At 38.8% G+C, this 19,133-nt stretch overlaps 1 protein-coding gene across 2 annotated transcripts; it reads right to left on the bottom strand.

The window, feature by feature from the left end:
- Window positions 1-547: 547 nt before the first annotated feature.
- dcn (decorin) lies at window positions 548-18,882 on the bottom strand. Of its 2 annotated transcripts, none has more exons than XM_084111318.1 (8): window positions 17,717-18,882; window positions 10,552-10,804; window positions 5,371-5,483; window positions 4,069-4,282; window positions 3,564-3,677; window positions 3,378-3,471; window positions 2,055-2,193; window positions 548-1,795 (listed from the first exon to the last, which is right to left on the bottom strand). In XM_084111318.1, the coding sequence occupies exons 2-8, from the start codon at window positions 10,787-10,789 to the stop codon at window positions 1,595-1,597; spliced, it is 1,113 nt and encodes a 370-aa protein (XP_083967444.1). In that variant the 5' UTR covers window positions 10,790-10,804; window positions 17,717-18,882; the 3' UTR covers window positions 548-1,594. The 2 variants fall into 2 exon arrangements, with proteins under 2 accessions (XP_083967444.1, XP_083967445.1); XM_084111319.1 differs by having other exon boundaries at window positions 17,727-18,042.
- Between the last annotated feature and the right edge of the window lie 251 nt (window positions 18,883-19,133).

Below are 19,133 nucleotides of genomic sequence, written 5' to 3'. Positions count from 1 at the left end.
AAACAAAATCCAAAGAAAAAAATATATTTCAGTTCAAAATAGAACATTGAGATGAATTAAAGGAAATTAAACCACACAATTAAAAGGATTTAAAATGAACAAATATTTTAATATCCCCCCATATAAAACTTAATTTATTTTGTGTTTTAAGTCTTTGGACAATAAAACAGCCACATGAAAGGCTCTGGAAACCTTTGTTCCTTGGATTGACTTTGGAATGGATCCCTAAAAGTGCTATAATATTGAAATATATATATATATATAATTTTGTGCTTAGTGTTTGAACTTGAGCAAAGGCTGTATAATTCATATAAATGACACAAACACATCAGTTTAAACAGTTTTGGTAGAGAAAGAAACCAGAACTAGCACCCAAACGTGACATTTTTACCGTCGCTTTTCAAGGTCTTCTGCGACTGTAGCATCCATCCCAGAAAGTTTGCCTTGTGTTATTTTGAGGTATCATTCAAATTCATTCACCTGAAAACCAACCCTGTGCATGAAAAAACCCATTAAACCACCCAGTGAAAGTTCCCAGAAAGCATGGTGAGAGATTTGACTGTTTATTTGGTTCAAAAGACACCTGTGTCGGAGCCCTCATTGGACAGAGAGAGAGAAAGAGAGAGAAAGGGATTACCTTTATTGCTGATATATTAAAGTCCAAACTACTGTAAGTGCTTGTGCTTCAAAGCATTGATAGGATTCTTTTATACAGCATTTATATACAGCGTCTATACAAGAGACATTCATGACTCTCATGAAAGCAGGAGGTGTCCATGTCCGCCGTCTCCCTCCCGATCCTTCCAGACTGAAACACAGACGATCAACAAACACAAAAAAAGAAAGAAACACACACACTCGCACATAACACCACAGTCTTTGAGAAGCTGCGTAGAAAAAGCATACGTATACGTCGGGGAATCGTTTTCGTGGAAATGACAATAGTGTATTCTACATCTCGAAGCGCTATGTTGACCTGGGCAGAGCAGACGGGATCCAAGGAAACTAATGAGCACAAATGTCACCGAAACATTGAGACGAAGAGAAACTCGTACAGCCCAGCTCCCTGTTTTCTCCCATTTCAATTGATTACGAGGGAACCAATGATTTTTAACAGCACAATCTGGAGTAGCGCTACACGGAAAGTAATAACTGAGTACATTCTAGCATACAAGCTTTTGTTAATTGTTGACCCCTTGCTGCCCGCTCCGCAGGCCAGCAGAAAACATAGAAGAACATGGCTTAGGTCCTGAAGATCCGAGACGGACCTTCGAAAAAGATCATTTCGTCTGGGCGATTTGCGCTATTGGATATTCTAAGTGGTCATGGCTTTATTTTATTTCTTTTTCTTTTTTTGCGAAACTTCGTACAATTTCAACACATTATGTATGTTCAGTACAATACTGATATGCATTTGGCTATTTGAAAGTTTCATGTGATATCTGTCCAGTAAAGTGCATGTTGAAAATGGAATTGTAGTTTATTTCGAGTTAACTGAGATATGACATTCAGACTAAGTTATGTGCTTGAAAGGATTGGGCCAGACAGGAAGGGGCGGGATAAAAACAGTGACTGAGCCGTCTGATTGGACGCTCTATTTCTTCCTGTAGTTGCCCAGTTGAATGGCCGAGCGGTCGAAGACACAGCGGAAGGTGATTGGCTGGACCTCCCAATAGGGCACTGGATTACTGAACAGGCTAATGCCCGAGTACATGGCCTTCTTTGTATTATAGCCGGGTGGGCAGAAGTCCTCGGTTCCCACAGTAGCAATCTTGTTGACGTGAAGGTAGATCACCTGGAATTCAGAATGAGAGCATGACAATGTGCGACTTAAAGTCACCATGAAATCAAATACAGCAATAGCAAACCACAACCATCCAATCAACTCCCTATGGACAAAATCAAGTCCCGCCCCTACATTTTTAGTCTTGTTCTAAAAGCCGTTTCACTCAGGTATACGATCTTACGAGGGAAGAAAAGACTATCGCGACTTCTGTTTCATGCTGACTTTAAAGATATGTGGAAATGGTGTTAACTTGAGTGGGATCTCTCACCTGAATGTATTTGTGTTCTGGCAGGCCGGACGGGATCGTAGTGAGCACGTTATTGTCCAGGTGAAGTTCCCTCAGGTGAGGCACATTGGCCAGAGAACCGTTCTCCACCACACTGATCTCATTATGGCTTAGACCAAGCCTGAAAACACACAGTGATATTATTATTAATGAAAATGAAAGCAAAAACAAATTTTCATTAACTGAAATAAAAAGAAGAACAAACCTAATTTGAAAAAACTCAAACTAAACAAAAAAACTACTAAAAACAACTAAAATAAAATAAAAATCATCTCAAATCAATTTTAGTTTTTGATACATGGTAGCCTACATTATTGTTCAAAAGTGTTGAGCATTTTTTTAATTTTTTTTTAAAGAAGTCTGAAAACGCAGTAATATTGTGTAATATTATTACAATTTGAAATAACTGTTTTCTATTTGAATATATTTTTAAATGTCATTTATTCCTGTGATGCAAAGCTGAATTTTCAGCTCTTCAGTGTCACATGATCCTTCAGAAATCATTCTAATGATTTGATGCTCATGAGACATTTCCTATTATTATCATCAATGTCGAAAACGGTTGTGCTGCTTAATATTTCTGTGGAAATCATGATACATTTTTTAATGAAAGAACAGCATATGTCTAAGATAGAAATCTTTTGTAACATTATAAATGTCTTTAATTTCACTTTTGATACATTTATTGCATCCTTGCTGAATAAAAGTATTAATATCTTTCATACTAGAAAACGAAACAATTATAAAGTAAAAAAACTAAACAACTAAAACACAGATACATTCTCAGTGCTGTATTGCTAAATAAAGAAACAATTCTACCTATATTATTGATTTCCCTCATCAAATATAAGCAGAATTAAGCTGCAAAACAATCTTCCAGTCTTCTTATTCAGCGGTTAATATTAGAGTCAATACTCTATAACAACTCAGCTGTGATTCAGTCTCGGCATGAACAGTGGAAAATCTGTGTAATGAATGTTCTTATTTCTCTGTGTGATTCAAAGCAAACTGATCCATGCAATGATGTCATGGTGTTTGAGTCTCACAAGGTGTGTGAGCCAACCATCACCTCCAGCTAAACTGTTCTCATGCAAATTCTAAACACACCTAATGAAATCTGAATTATTATTATTTTCCCTGTATCACACGCTTTTCCTCCTGAGTCAGATCGTGCTGAGGTTTTAAGCTATACAGAGACATTTTTAGCTGTTTCTGTCCAGCCTCTTCAAGTCTGCCATGCAAGAAATTCAACTGGTTGTTTGCACAACAAAATGAGAAATGTATTAAGGAGAAAGATGTATTTACTTGGACAGGTTCTTCAGGCCCTTCAGACTGTCTGCGGTCACTTTAGTGATCTTGTTTCCATCCAAGTGAAGTTCAAAAAGAGAGCTGGGCAGACCTGGACATTTTTAACACAGATTAATTTGTTGTATTGATTCACTGAAGTGAAAGGGATATCCATCATCATTCACAATAGGGATGATTCTGTACCTTTGGGAATGGCAGTGATGTTGGTGTCAGCAATTCGTATGTAAGAGACCCTCTTCAGATCAGCAAAAGCACCATTATCAACTCCAGAGCTACTCAGAGGGTTAGAGCCCAGCTCTGGAATGGGACAAAATGTCAAAATGTGCATTAGTTCACAGTTAGATATACATAGAAATGCAATATTTTTACACTGCTGATTTGATGGTGATGTGCTATTTCCTTTAAGTGCAGGATAATAAAAAATAAAAAAAAATAAAAAAAAATAATAAAAAATAAAATAATAATAAAATAATAAAATAAATAAAAAATAAATAATAATATAAAATAAAATATATATAAAAAAAATAATAATAATAATAAATAAAATAAAATAAAATAAAATAAAATAAGACTGAGACCGAGCCTGCATACATAATATTTATAAAACTGATGATTGATGTTTTAATTTAGATGATAAAGAGGCCACTCCACTGATGGTTTTCTAGGCAGCACGGACAAAAATTCCTACCCATGACGATGACATTGGCCATGCCGGAGAAGGAGGACTTCTTTATCTTGTTAATCTGGTTCTCGTGAATGCGCAGCTCCTGGAGGCTTTTCGGTATGTTTGCAGGAACTTCCTTCAGAAGGTTCTTGGACAGGTAGAGTCTCTCCAGATTGATCAGAGAAGAAAAGGCCTTTGCATGAATAATGGTGATCTTATTGTTGACCATGATGAGTGTCTGAAGGGGAAAAAAAAGGAACTTTATGGCATTTGTATGACTGCAAATATTATAGTTTATAGTTATTAGTGTTTAAATGCACACAATTTCAGTTGATCAACCTAAAGTTGTTTTAGTGTTTGTGTGACAAACACTTTTCACCCCTGATATTCAGTCATAAAAAGGTCACTAGCTGCTTGCTATAATCTATAGTACATTCCAGCACATAAAAATCTTCATTTATTTTCACTGTGATAATTAAATAGCGACGGCTCACATAGCATTTTGGCAACATTTTCTCACTCTCTGTTCTGTTTGCATTCATCGCTCATTGGCGCCTAACAGATCCAGGCGCCATGTGAATGTTGAGCTTGGAAAGCGAGAAATAGCAAAGGGCCCTCGACGGGAGGCTGTATATTTATTGAAGTTCAGGAGGCTGAACAATGGATCCGCTCCAAAAGTGAATCATTACACTTGTGCACCTGGGAATGACACATTTCACACTGAGAGCTGTTTTCTGGAGAGGATGGATTGGAAACACAGAGGATTCTACATTCCGGATCATAAGTTTCCCCCAAGCGACATTTCGTAAAGTGTCTCTGAAGTTCTCCAGAGAATTTTTGCAGTGTTTTCGAAAAATAGGGGCAGATATTTGCCTTCAAAGATCGCTGTGGTTGCAACGCATAGTTTTAGCACCCAGTTCCACATTTTGGCAGACAAACAGAGTTCAAGTGTTTTCTCTGGAGTGTTTTTCAGTGCTGCTCAAGCATTTGTTTTTTGGGAAAAGAATTGCTTTTAGTGTAGAATTTCTTTTATGTGAAACAAGGTTCACAAATGGCTTTGATTTGAAAATTTGGACATAATATGTTCCTTGTGTTAAATAGCTGTTTTCAATTTCGTGGAAAAAACATCACGCTGTCATTTCAAGTTATCAGGACGAGAGTAGCCAATTGTTCTTAAAACGTATCAAAGTTAAATAGGATTTGTCCTGTGAGGACTTTAAGGGGGATTGAGAAATGTCATTGCTTCTACGATCCAATTTAGGGAATTAAAGAAAATGTGGTTCAAAAAAGAGAACAAGGGAGAGAGTGAGTAATTGAATATCTCACTTGGAGACTCTTCAGGCCTTTGAAGTCGTTTTCTCTGATCTCTGAGATCTTGTTGTTCTGCAAATCCAGGAGAGTGGTATCAAGTGGAATTTTTTCTGGAACGTTCTTCAGACCTGAGAAACACAAAACGCAAGTAGTAAGAAAAATGACACTGATGAAATGGGATAAGAGCTAATCTGGGTTTTTTTTATGGCTAGAATCTACTTTGAAATCAAATCAGCTGTGGACATATGAATCCTGGTCCAACACCAACAAATACTTCAAGAGTAAATTCTGGTACTAAATGGCAGAAAGAATGTGAACGCTGGACTGGACTGGTCTTGGTTTTCGATGAGCTTCAGCCATCATTGTATAGATGAAACTGTTTATAGAAACTTTTATGAGCTACCATTCTACATGTGTATAAGAGAAGCATTTCTAAGAAATGTCTGGACCAAAGCTAAAGGGACAAAAATTATAAATAATATTATGTCTACATTTCTATTCTCAAAAATCAAATTATTAAATTACTAAACAAGTTAAAAAATAAAATAATTTCCAGAGCTACATGGTCTGAGCAGACAGGTCTAGTGAGTACTAAAGCACTTTAAACATTGAACCAAAATAAATAAGGAAAAAGAGGGCTCTATAGACTTCTAAAAAGTCTGAATGATGAATGTGCAGTTGGACTTTGGACCAATCAATTTTAAGGGCAAGAGCTTAAGTAACACAGTAAAAAAAAGGTTGGAGTGCAGCACATCAGTGAGTTATGATGAGGGGTTCACATACGTTTTAGTGTTTCGAAACAGTTCTGAAGGTTCATTGAGTTGATCATAGACAGCTGTTATGCCAGATATCTCACAGTTTTTCTTGGAAGGATTATACATGCTGTATGATGCTGTCAATTGCAAAAGCTGACATAACATTTCCACAAAAGGGAAATTTGATTTTGCCAACATTGGACAACATGACTCAGTTTTCATTTAATGTGCTGCAGACCAGGCTACATGGAAACAACAAAAAGTATTTAGACACTTAAGTCACACTTTAATATTTATGAATGTCTTTGCATTATATAACAAAAATATCGAAACAAATGGCATATATTTTAAATAAAAATGGCACACTTTGTTTGAATCAAAACATTTCCAAAAAAAAAAACGTTTTCTCGTAAACTTGGCATCATTATCAAATTAAATTCATACATTTACAGTCCAAAAGCTTTTTTAGTTTCAAACATAGGAAAAATAAGGTAAACACATATCCACATACATAAACATAAATATATCTGCTTTACCAACTCTAAAAGCTCTTTAGGCAGAACCTCACACAAACATTGTTTGGTCTTGTGTTGCGGTGAGTTTCCTCATCAGTGCATGTGTATAAACAGTTTAAGAATATGTCCCTGTTAATTATATAACCACAGGACAAAGGACCCAGAGATCACAGCTGGACATATCAATGCTGTCGAGATGTCTCACACATGTTCTTTTCGTTCTCCTCTGTTTAGTCTCATTTTCTAGTGGCTACACATCTCAGCTAAAATCACAGCAATCAATGTAGGTCAAAGAGAGTTTTATTATGGAGTATATTATCAGTATGTAATCCAAAAAGCAATAAAAATAACATCATAAAATCTTTGGGGGAAAATCAAAATCGGAGTTAACCGTTTTAAAATTAAACCCAAATGGCAATAAGATATTCAGAACGTGCAGCTCATTGGCAACCCTTATGGGACAAACATATGAAACTATTTAAAAGAAAACGGTCCTCTGTGGTTAAAAATATTATTTAACCACTGAAATCAGCAACTGAATCAAAATCAAGAACAGAACAACACAAAGCCATCGTTAACAGGCCCACGGATGCTAAACTCATTCCTTATTTTGGTGAGAAGAATAAAAACATGAGATGCTGTTTAATCCACAAAATAAGTCACACTTCCATGTTTCTCTACACCGTGAACATTCAAAAAATAGCGGCTTTTGCACCAGAGGAACCTTTTCATAGTTAATTATTCATAAATGGAAGTACGCACTTTTTTGTGTGTTCACACCGGAGGAACTGGGAACGAATTTACAAGGAACGCTTTTTGGGAAAACTAAACTAGCTCCTACTTCAGAGTAGGGACTAACCAAGCACAATAGGAACTACCAGTGACGTAAGTGTACGTTGATTGGTCGAACACATGCCATATGAAACAGCAGCCGCCATTTTTAAAAAGCTAATGTTAACGGCATTTACCTACCGCCTTTGTCTGAGCTGTTGTGTTGTTTTCTCAGTCTCTATGATATTTAGCACCGCAAGTTGTCATAGGCGATTTCGCCTCTTAGCCCTCCTTTTTGCTCTTTCCATCGCATTACTTATACGTCTATATTCCATTTCAGTTATCATGAATCCCACAACACAACAAAGGCTACGTTCACACTGCAGGCTGAAACGACCCAATTCCGATTTTTTTGCCCCTATGCGACCTGTATCTGATCTTTTCATGACAGTCTGAACGACACAGATCCGATCTTTGCAAATGCGACCCAGGCCACTTGGGTATGTGGTCCCAAATCCGATACATATCCGATCTTTTGAAATGCGACTTCAGTCTGAACGGCCAGGTCGCATGTATCCGACCCGCACGTCATTGATACGCGAAAAACGTCATAATTCTGCGTTGAAGTAGTCGTCGGTTTGAAAACGGACTGCATATTCGTCGAGCTGAGGTAAATCTGCCGAACGGGTCGACCTCGACGAGCCCGTTAATTAAAAAAAATAAATAAAAGCCCACGGCCACCATCATTATATATGACTAACGTTATGTTAACTTGTTTGTGCTGATATTAGATAGGTCAGCGGCTGCTGTCTGGCTCTTGTGTAACGGTCGCTGCGCGCGCTCGTGTGTGTGTGTGTGAGAATCACAGTTAGTTGAAGTTTAGCTACTTCCGCAAACAACAAGTGACATCGTTGACCGTTGAGTACTCTTCTGCGCATGCGGGTCACTTCTGGGTCATTTCACGTTCACACAGGAGATCACAAAAGGTCGCATTTAATTGGAAATGTGAACGGCCTTGCAAAAAAATCGATTTTTTTCAAAAAATCGGAATTGAGCATTAAGCCCTGCAGTGTGAACGCAGCCAAAATAACAGCTCCGCTCACAGCGTCCTCCGTTCTCCAGTTGTTGACGCTGTTGAATTCTGCGTTTAAATGACATCGTTGTCGGTCGCTTCCTACTGGCGGTGTGAATGCAACCTGGAAATTGGCCCTAGGAGAACATTTAGTTCTCAGGGGAACCACCCTGGTGGCTTCCTATTACTAATGGTGCTTTTCCAGTACCAGCTCGACTCGGCTCGGCTCGCTTTTCGCTCCGTTTTCCATTGCAGATAGTACCTCCACAATAGTACCTGGTCGTCATAGCGACGCCGTAGGAAACTGCCGTGACTTAATCTTTTACGCGAGACACACCCGCTACCCACACACACAGGACAATGGAGGAAATCGAGTGTATGCTGTTTTTTTGCTGTTACTCCGTCTGGCGCGTGCAATGATGACGCAGTGAATCGTGACGATTCTCTCTGACCAATCAGCAGTCTGCCGTGTTTTCACGTCACATTTTAGTATCGCCTCAGCTCGCTTAGAACCTCGCCGGAGGTGGTATGAAAAAAAGTACCTGGAAGCAGGTACAGGTACAACTTTTACACAGTGGAAAACCAAACAGAGCCGAGTCGAGTCGAGGCGAGCCGGTACTGTGTAGTGGAAAAGCGCCATAAGTTTCTATAACTACCTGGTGCAAAAGCCCCTAATGAATATTGTACACTTAACCCACTTTCTAATGAGAAATACATGTAACTAAACTGATATCATTGGTCCCAAAAATTGGTTAGCAAGCAAAAACACAAGCAGGCTCTTAATCAAACTTTCCTAGACAAACAAACTCAATTTTGCCATTGGTTGTTCTTGGGTTCTGGCATTATTTCCAGACGGTTTTCCCTGCAGCTGCAGAGCTGTATAAACTGGGTCACATATTTCACTGGAAAGAGGTGAAGTTAGATGGAGAACAGGCCTGTCGGCACACCTATCCCCCTCCCTCCCTCTCTTCTTTTCCAGGTCTGTTTCAAGCCAAAAGACCTGCGGAGCAGATGAGAGCTGGAGGCCTTCTCTTTGGTCTTCTTTCAATCCCATTTTCGTTTTCGTTCTTTCTCTGTCCATTTCAACTGGAGTTGAGTGTTAATGTTACGAAAGAATGGAATTGGCTCTTTCTGAGAATTGCTGTTCTAGTTTTGCCTGGTCAACAGTATTTCTTTCCAAACAGACGTTCTGCCTATCAAACAGTCCTCTGAGTAATTTCCTGTAAGAAAAAGCTGTCCTAACAGAGACGACATGCTTCAGCAACTCAATTACATTGAATTACGGGAGAGAAGGGTAGAGAAATAAAAAGAGATCTTATGACAAAGACAATAAAACTTAGTTAAAACAATCGGAGAACAATTCAGAAGGATCAGTCGACTCTTTGTAACTATATCACTCTTTTGTTTCTATTGCTCTTTTCTGCGTAAATCACAGTGACTCAGTGGACAGGGCAGCTTTACAGGAAGAGAAGTGGAAATCGTTGGAAGGAGCCTGATAAAAGAACAGCCTTTCTCAAGCATTACACACATGCCTGGGGATTCAATTAGGAAAATGAGGCAGCCGTCTGGAGGTTAATGCCTAGTCGTCTATGGAAGTGAGTGCAGTTAACAGCATGTGAAAACATTTAAAGTAGTTTTGAAAAAGTGACATAAGTAATTCAATGGTGACTCAACAATGGGCAGATCAAACAAAGAGAGAGGTTTTGTTCATGGCTGCTAGGCTGCAGTTTATGCCATGAAAAAACTGACATCAGGTGTTCTGCGTGGTTGCTAGGGTGTTGCAAGACAGTTGCTTGGGTGTTCCGGGTGGTTGCTAGGGTATTAAAATACAGCTTGCTAGATCGAGAAAGTACTTTCAAGTTTTATAAACATTATGTAGGCTATCAGATGGATAACAAACAGACTGTGGCCGGTGTGTGGGTTTATTCATAAAGTCAACAAGTTTGTTGTTGCCATCGATCATTTTACATTGTTGCCCAAATCCAGTCAGAAACATAGTGATAATGGTTAAAAGAAAATCACATAGAACATATGCAGCTTTCATCAAGCAGTCTAGTCTAGTCTAGTGTCACAAAGTGTTTACCTAGATCAGAACACTGGGACACTCGCAGATGACACTGGCATCGGAAGGGGCAGAAAGGTCCATCAGGTCCATCGGGTAAAAAAGGTGGTGTCTGCACGGGTGGTTTGCGAGTCGCAGGCAATCTTTCATCTCCTGAGCCTGGTTCGTCCTCCATCATGAAGTCCATGAAGCCGGACTGACGGAAGGGCAGAGCCCAGCATACGGACACCAAAAGCAGGGAGAGACAGGCCGATTTCATGTTGCTGATGAAGGCCTAGAAGGTAAAATGGAGAAGAGAAGGGGTTAAAGGTGAGGGGTGATATGCTGGATCTGGAGGTCAAAAGTCAAATGACAGATGTAGAGTGCATGAATGTGACTGAGCAATGTGGGTTATAACTAGGCAGAGGAGAGGTCAGGGGTCAAATGTAGGCATATTAGAGTAGAGATACTAGATATGCTGGCTATTGCTGCAACTTTTCATGGTGTTAGACTGATGGTTAGCTTTATATGATTAAATGCATTACTATACATTTAATAAAATAAGGAGATTAATTATATTAAGAACAGAACCTCATGGGTTGAAATAAAGTATTTCAAATTCTCCTTAATTATTCCTAAAAATGCTTCATACATTTTTAATCACTACTGCCATTTGTAATGAAGAGAATCAAACCATTAAATCAAATGCGGTAAAACAGGAGTTTCCAAACTTTTTGCCTAGGACTTGAAATATGATCTCCTTGCGAGGGACTCCCCTCACATTGGCATAAAATACAGTATTGTTCTGAAGTTTGGGGCATTTTTGAAAGAAATGAATACATTTATTCAGCAAGAATGCATTCAATTGATCAAAAGTGACAGATTTTGTCCAATAAATTTAGTTCTTTTGAACGTTCTATTCAGCAAAGAATCCTAAAAAATGTATTGCAGTTCACAGAAAAATATTATAATAAATAATGAGAAATGTCTCTTGAGCATCAAATTAGAATGATTTCAGAAGGATCATGTGACACTGGAGTAATGACTGTTGAATAATCAAATAAATCAATTATTGAGAATACAATAAATGAATTGTGCTTATTCTCATTATTTAGCAAACAGTCTTTAGAAAGCAAAATGAAACCGTAATAATATCAAATTATATTAAAGTGATTTAAATATTCCATGAAGCCCCCTGTGGGTCCCAGGATCCCAGTTTGAAAACCCCTGCCATAAACTGTTAAAAGGACAACCCTGCACTCTATATTTGTGAAAACTGTTGAAAGTTGACCTGGGTTGACCAAACTCATTCATGCCTCCAGTTAGGGAAAGTTCTCAGAGAATCTCAGAGAAAGTGCACAAAGTTGTCCACGAGCCCACACATAAACATATGTCTGAGGAGAAGCTGAACTTCGTTGAATGACGGGGAAATTGTAAAGTAGGTACAGTAACTCCAGAGCCCAGTTTGTCTTTTCAGGGTCATATCAGGTCCATGTAATCAACATACAGCATAATTACAGTAGTTCAAATCCTCCGGGCGGCCACGTCACTTGCACAGTGAATAACCACTGTGCCTCTGTTGTTAAACTCTGGAACCCCAGAAACTGACCTTGACAACCTTTGGGAAAAGACGACTTCCTTTTCCTAATTCCTCAAGCAGTAGGAGACAGTTATACATACATTTAATCTTAGTGCAAACCTATAGAAGATGAATTTGCTGACACATTCCATTGAGGAACCGTGAAAGACTTCTGTTGGAAACATGGATAATCACTATTTCACTATCACTATAGATAGCCAATATCTACTAGCAAATGGAGTGTAGATCCAAACATTTGTCTCAAAAGATAAACTTTATAAACCTAAGAAAATTAATGAGAAGTTTCAAACTCCTACAAGTCCTATTCAGTAAAAAATGGAAAAAGGTTATTCCTGCAATGCATGGCAAGTGACCTTCAGCCTTAGATTCCTTGTTACTGTTGATTTGCATCACATGAGAGCAATGTGAAACCATTTTCTGAGGTTCCATCAGCTCAACCACAACCAGTATTCATGTTTCTAGAGAAACAATGAGAAATTGTAGTTTTATTCAACACCATTTCAAAACAACAACTTACTGACCTTCATTTAGACATGCTATTTAATGTAATGTTACGTTTTCAGGCCTGGATACAATATCCATCCCCTTAGACACCTTTAATTACCTTTGACCCAGTAGGCAATGAGACGCTTTGAGCAAACACATTGCAGAATCTCTTTGCCCTTTAACATTTAAGCTTTTGGTAGATTTACATTTAAGGTACGTCCCTGGGAATTGAACCCATGCTTTGTGCCATTCTCTACCAGTTAAGCCACGTGAACCCCTTCTTCAATATGCATTCCCAGCAGGAATGATGCCATAGTAAGAGTTTAGAGCCTCAGGTCCTGGTCAGCAGAATGAAAAGCCCTTTAAGCATTACAGGCTGTCACCACGAGCGATTCTGTTTGAAGGGGGATCATGGGAAGCTGTTGCTGCATTTGAGTTGCGTCCTGTCAACAAACCACAGGCTGCTATGAGAGCCAGGCAAACAGACAAGACAGATTGATGGTGTCATGCCGTTGTTGGGAAAGTGCAGGCAGGGTCCAAAGTTCCCATGCGGCAATCACAAAACTTGTCTTTTAGCGAACAAATAAATTGGTAGTCTCAGTCGTCACGCCCATGGACCGTTGGCTGAAAGGCTCATGCATAAGGCACATGAAATGGGAAACACTTCACAGGAGTTTCGAAGCCATCATCTGATTGGTTACAGGATTTCCGGGAGACGAGTATGTCGCATTCTTTAATGTAAAACAAAGCTGTTGTGATGCCAAACCCCCTCATGGAAAAAGAAAGGCATCATGTTTACAACTGTGACAATGAGCGCTTATCAGGATCAGCTAAACGCTGGATTTTCAAAAGTATGGGAAGTTTTGCGGCGCCATTGTTATTAAATGAATAATTTAGTTGATGCGCGCCGGTCTGTTATTGTAGGGACATCAACTTTTTATTTTCACGCTCCTAAACATGACGTGGAAACAAAACAAACTGTGATTGGTTACTTTACATGTCAGTAAGACGTCCTCTTGGGCGGATCTTGGCCAATGGAAGCATCGATGGAGACCTATTGCCATTTGTCTGAAAGTCTGCCTACGCAAGACTAACAAATTGGTAACTTTATAAGGAACTTCAACATAAAACTTCATGTGCCAACCACCAAAACAAATATATTAGGAACATCACAATGTGTGAACATGATCTCATGAAAAATAGGAGGTATTCGTAGGTAAATCGGGGTTGAAGCACACAAACATTAATTATTAATATTGCATCTACGTAAGCATTTTTGCGTATAAACAACTTCAGAAACCTACAAATATGAAATAATTTTTCTGATTCATTGTATTTAACCAAATGTGATTAATTAAATATGTTTAATGTCATCAACATCAGTATAATGATGTCATTCTGTGGGATTTCTAATATTTTATTTTATATAAATATATATATTTTAAAAAATCTATATATTTCTAGATTTTAAAATATATTTAAAAAAAATATATTTATTTTTATTTTTTTTACAAATAATGCAAAATAGTTTCATAGCTGGTAAGAAAAATGTATGGCTGGTTTAATTGGCTCAATTCACTCTCTACTTGGATCCGCAGATCCCATCAAAGAGAAAGACCAACTCAACAGGAAGGATGCTATGTCTGTATCTTCTCAGCAGGAACCGATGGAAAGGCTCAATGTGTCAACGATTAACAGGACTGAGTTTAAATAAACTTGAGAAGTGCTTTTTCACAGACGCAGTTCTGTGCCTAACTATCAGCTTCTGCCAGGCTGTTACAGGCCCTCGGATTTCTCTCCGTTTGCGGGTCAGGCAACAGTCTGATCCAGCTGAAGTGCTTCACAGAATCCAGAATCAGCACTGGCCTGTTTCTGGTCTTATAAATGTGGGCTTTTAATAATCGAGAGGAGAAAGGAAAATTTCCACTTTAACTCTCAAATTCTCTCTTTCTCTATGCATTTCTGCCCTTGTTTTCACTCTGTTTTCAGGTCTGGGTTGTGTCACAGCAGGTCTTTAAAGGGAGGGTTGAAACGTCTAGTTTTCTCTTTTCTCCCTCAATCTACCAATTTTGTCTTGATGTATGCAAACATACTTAAATAAGATAAATTTGAGAGCCAAAGATTGGGGACCTGTTTTGATAGAACATATTATGTGTATGTGTAGTGTAGACTGACACCACAGCTAATATAAATAGCTTATATACTGTATAAATACACACACTACATTTGAGTTTAATCTCAAGACTGCTCCACTACAGGTGGTTTATGTTACAGAATTGGGACATTAGTTTGTTCAGTAATTATAGTTCTGCACTGTATCATTCAGACTGCATTGTGTCTTAGAAAGGTTGGCTTATCCAAACAGAACAAGTGATTTATGGGATAGCGTGGTGGAGATGAGGTCATTTGAGCAAACTCAGATTACAATATTCATGTTAACTGTTTATTACTGTAAATTGTAGTAGTAATAGTAGTAGTAGTAGTAGTAGTAGTAGTAGTAGTAGAACATGTAACTTGTACACATTATAATTACCTGTTGCAATTAACTGCATTGCCATATAACAACTCTTACTAAGTATTTGTCTTGTTTTTCAGCAAAATGTCTAAACATTCCATTCTAAATCAAGATAAATCTCCAAAGTAGTGTTTTCTGAAAAAAAAAAAAAAAAGAAAAAAAAAATATATATATATATATATATTAAGGGAGATTTGTTGCCTAAAACAAGAAAAAAAATGCATTCATTTGGTAATAAGCAATCATTAAATAGTATAAATTGCATGTTGAAAATGGAATAAAGCTACTTATCTTACTTTCCTTGTTCACACACACACACACACACACACACACACACACACACACACACACACACACACACACACTGACCTGCTGATCCTTTCAGCAATAACTCACAGAAAGGCATTTACAGGCTACAGGACATTTAAAACATATGTGCTCCCTTGCTCCCTTCATTTTAAAACATAAAAACATAGACGGTCCAATCTTATCAAACACCCTGAAAATTGCCTCTTATTTATGAAAGCATTCGCCCACTAAAAGCTCTAAAATACCCAGAATTCCCAAAACACCAAGAGAATGTTATAGAAATGTAATTATCTGCTCATTCCAATGAGTCATGTATCAAAACAAAAGCACAAAAAAGGGCAAAAAACGAAATATGAGGACTTAGAATTATTCAGCTCAACAAACTGCACTCCTGGACTCCACCAGCACACAAGGGTTTTTACCACTCTGCTCTCTGCGGTCAAACTGGTTCCAGACCACTAAACCAAACTCCAAAGCCACTGCCACACAATTAGACTTTCTCACAGATCAAAACAATGGTTAAACCCATCAAAAAAGTTTCTTCTTCAAAAGAACCTACCTCGAAAGCCCCAAAAAAGTCAGATATCGAATAAGCAATTATATGCTGAGGGACGGCTGATTATTTTGGCTAATAAGAAAATGAATGAAAAAAAAAAAATACAACAAATTGTATTGTCTAAGACAACAAATTTAGTCAGTCCCACTCTCTGACTCATTCACATTTACATACAAGCATTCCTTCACTCATCCTCTCACTTCCTCCAAAGCAACTGCTTTAACTTTGGTCCAAAGCTCCCATTTCCTTTCCTCAAAGGGTTAAAATTAAATAAAAGAGGGGAAAAGCAGACAATGAACAGCATGGTTACCATTTATTGACTCTATCTTTCTAACATCACATAGTTTGAATCCAATGGAGACCTTTGGCTTCCAAAGAATACTTATTGCATGGCCTGAGGATGCTGTCTTTGAAGGGAGGAAGAGAGGGTTTCCTGTCATGGTACAAACTGTGTATGTGGGTTCTGTTCACAATTAATGAAAGTTGTAAGCCAAAAAAAAAGAAGTAAAACATTTTCTAACCCTAGCCCCAATCCCTAAACCCAACAAAAGACAAATAAAGTTTTTAATTATTATGGCACCCACGAATTGATAGTTTAGACAAAGTGTCATCTCAAGATCACAAAGTGTCCCAATTTATGCACATTGAATGCGTCTAAACCTTCGGTTACCTCTTCCTCTCCCCCCTCTGAATGTTTTGAGTTAGCTGGGAATTTTGTGGTGGGATTACCAGGAAGTGCCTTGTCAAACTTGCCTACGATTGGAGGGAAGCTATACCATTAAAGGATTAATGAGACACCAGTCCCACGCTCTCACTCTCTCCATCTCTCTCTTTTCTCCTTCAGAGCGCTTTCATCCTTCAGCCATTATGGCTCAAGGCACTTTGGCTTCCACACCATGAATAAAGAGTTTAGGATGCGACTTTGAGCGAGTGGAGGCAAGCAGACGCAGAGCGAGGCCAGAGGACAAAACATCTCTCCAGACAGGTATATCCGAGGAGAGCGCTGTTAGAAATCCTCTAGTGTTTTCAGGCCTTACATGAACTCTCTCTAAATGCCAAGTGGTGCACAAAAGGAAGAAAAACTGGGATGGAAAAGTCAGGACGAAGCTGTGAGAGTTAGAGCACACGAAAAGATGGCTTTTTCACAACAGTGAGTGTGTGTGAGGGATTTCACAGAGCAGGGAAACTTATCGCAATTTGGAAAAGACAGATAATGTCCTGTCCTCTCAAACTGAACAACAAATCAAATCAAATCGGCAATCAATTTGCATGAACATACACTTTTCTGGCTTGAAATACAGATGATGGTTTTCTCATCAGAATGCAAACATGACCTTAATCCACATGCAAACCATCCATAGCTATTAACAATGTACAAATATACAGGGAGCTTCAAAAGTAAGGTATTTTTTAATCATAAACACACTTCTGTATTCTCTCAATTGCACTATATCTGAAATATAAAATCTAGAATGTCCCAGAATGAATCAAATTCATTGAAAACTTCACTTAAAAGCTTCAAGCAAACAGCCAAACCAATGCAGAGTCCTCATTTCTGCACCAACCTTTAATGATCTGCAGAAACCACCAAACCGCAGATTCCCGAGGGGTTATACCCACATTTCATCAGTGCAAACCGTCAACCTCTCTATGAGACGGTCAATCTGTTATCTTAATCACAATCCCTACTTTTCAGCACTCAGAGGAGTTAACAGGAAAGCTTGCGGTGAGCTGATCTTACCTGTACGTACAGGAGCGCGTAGACGAAGATCCGCAAATCCAGAGAGGGCTGGAGCCGATGTGCAGCGCGGCAGGCCGAGGGCTGATCGTTGTGTGGACGCCTGCAGCCAAGATCAGGCAGGTGTGCTCTGTCAGGGGGGAGGGGATGGAGAGAAGGACAGAGAGGGAGAGAGAGAGGACGAGTGAAGGGAGGGAAGAAGGGAGGGAAGGAGGGAGCGAGGGAGGGAGGGAGGGAAGAACAGGAGAGAGGGAGGGGTTGATTTCTTCGTCCCTTTCAAATGAGACAATTGGAGAAGAACTTCCCCCGGTCTGGAGCGATCCAAAAGCAATTGGAACGAGGGGGAAAAAAGTTTGGAGACGAGAGGCTGGGACTATACAGGCATTGGCGGGCTCCCATACTGTGTCATCTGGTAAAGATAGGGAGTTCTGGATACAACAAAAGCGTCTCCCTCCCTCTCGCGTACCCTTTCGACGGACTTCACGCTGTTTTTTTGCGTGGTGGAAACATTCCCCTCCTTTCCACCCACCATACTTTTGTTTCTTTTGAAACAAGAAACTTTTTCAGTGACCCGTAACCTCAACCACACATACACACGTACAGCATTTCCAAATCCTTATTAAGCTTGTTTATTTGTACTGAGTAACAGGCATGGAAGAGCATTGAATGTGCAGATGGAGGAACCCAGAATGGAGAAGGAGGAGTTGGCTTGAGTTCAGCTAGTTACTGAAATCAAGACTCAGTTTTTCTTCTCTCTGTGTCTTTCTTTATTTCGGTTATTCTACACTTGCCTGACTTTCTCTCTCTTTCCTGTCGAAATTGAAAGACTGCTGAATTGGTATGAGTCAATTCTCCTAAATCAGCTTTTGAGCTTTTCTGGCACACTTTCAGGAGACAGGAAAGATAAGCTGTACATTTTAGAAAGGGGTGATTAGGATTTCAGTCTCAAGCCTCATTCACACTGACAGCGATTTTATCACACCACTGGATGCCCTGCATTACTGGCCATTTGAAAAGCGTATGAAGATCTGATTACAAATGAGATATAATTCTAACGTCATTCAACTGTGACAAAGAATCAGGTTTTTCTGCTGGTAAAATTTACATTTTGAATGGGAATATGTTATCAGTTTAGAATACTTCATATCATGATTAATTAATTAATTATCCATTAAAATGACAATTATCAATGTCAATTACCAATGGTTGTTCTTGCTCATGTAATTATATATATATTTTTCATTCAATATGTAAACAATTGTTAGTCGGATAGCATTGAATGCTCATCAAGACCCCTAAATAAGGTCTAAAATCACCAATGAGTTTGGACCAGACTGTTTCCGACTTTATCGGCGCTGAAAAAGTACTATGGTTTTAAAAAATTCTTCTGACTGACCACTGAGCTATTTGTCAGCTATAA

This window comes from Abramis brama (assembly GCF_963993115.1).
Source record: "Abramis brama genome assembly, chromosome: 4".
Lineage (NCBI taxonomy): Eukaryota > Metazoa > Chordata > Actinopteri > Cypriniformes > Leuciscidae > Abramis > Abramis brama.
Note: the sequence above shows the minus strand (reverse complement) of the source record. Positions and strands in the feature narration are given on the sequence as shown.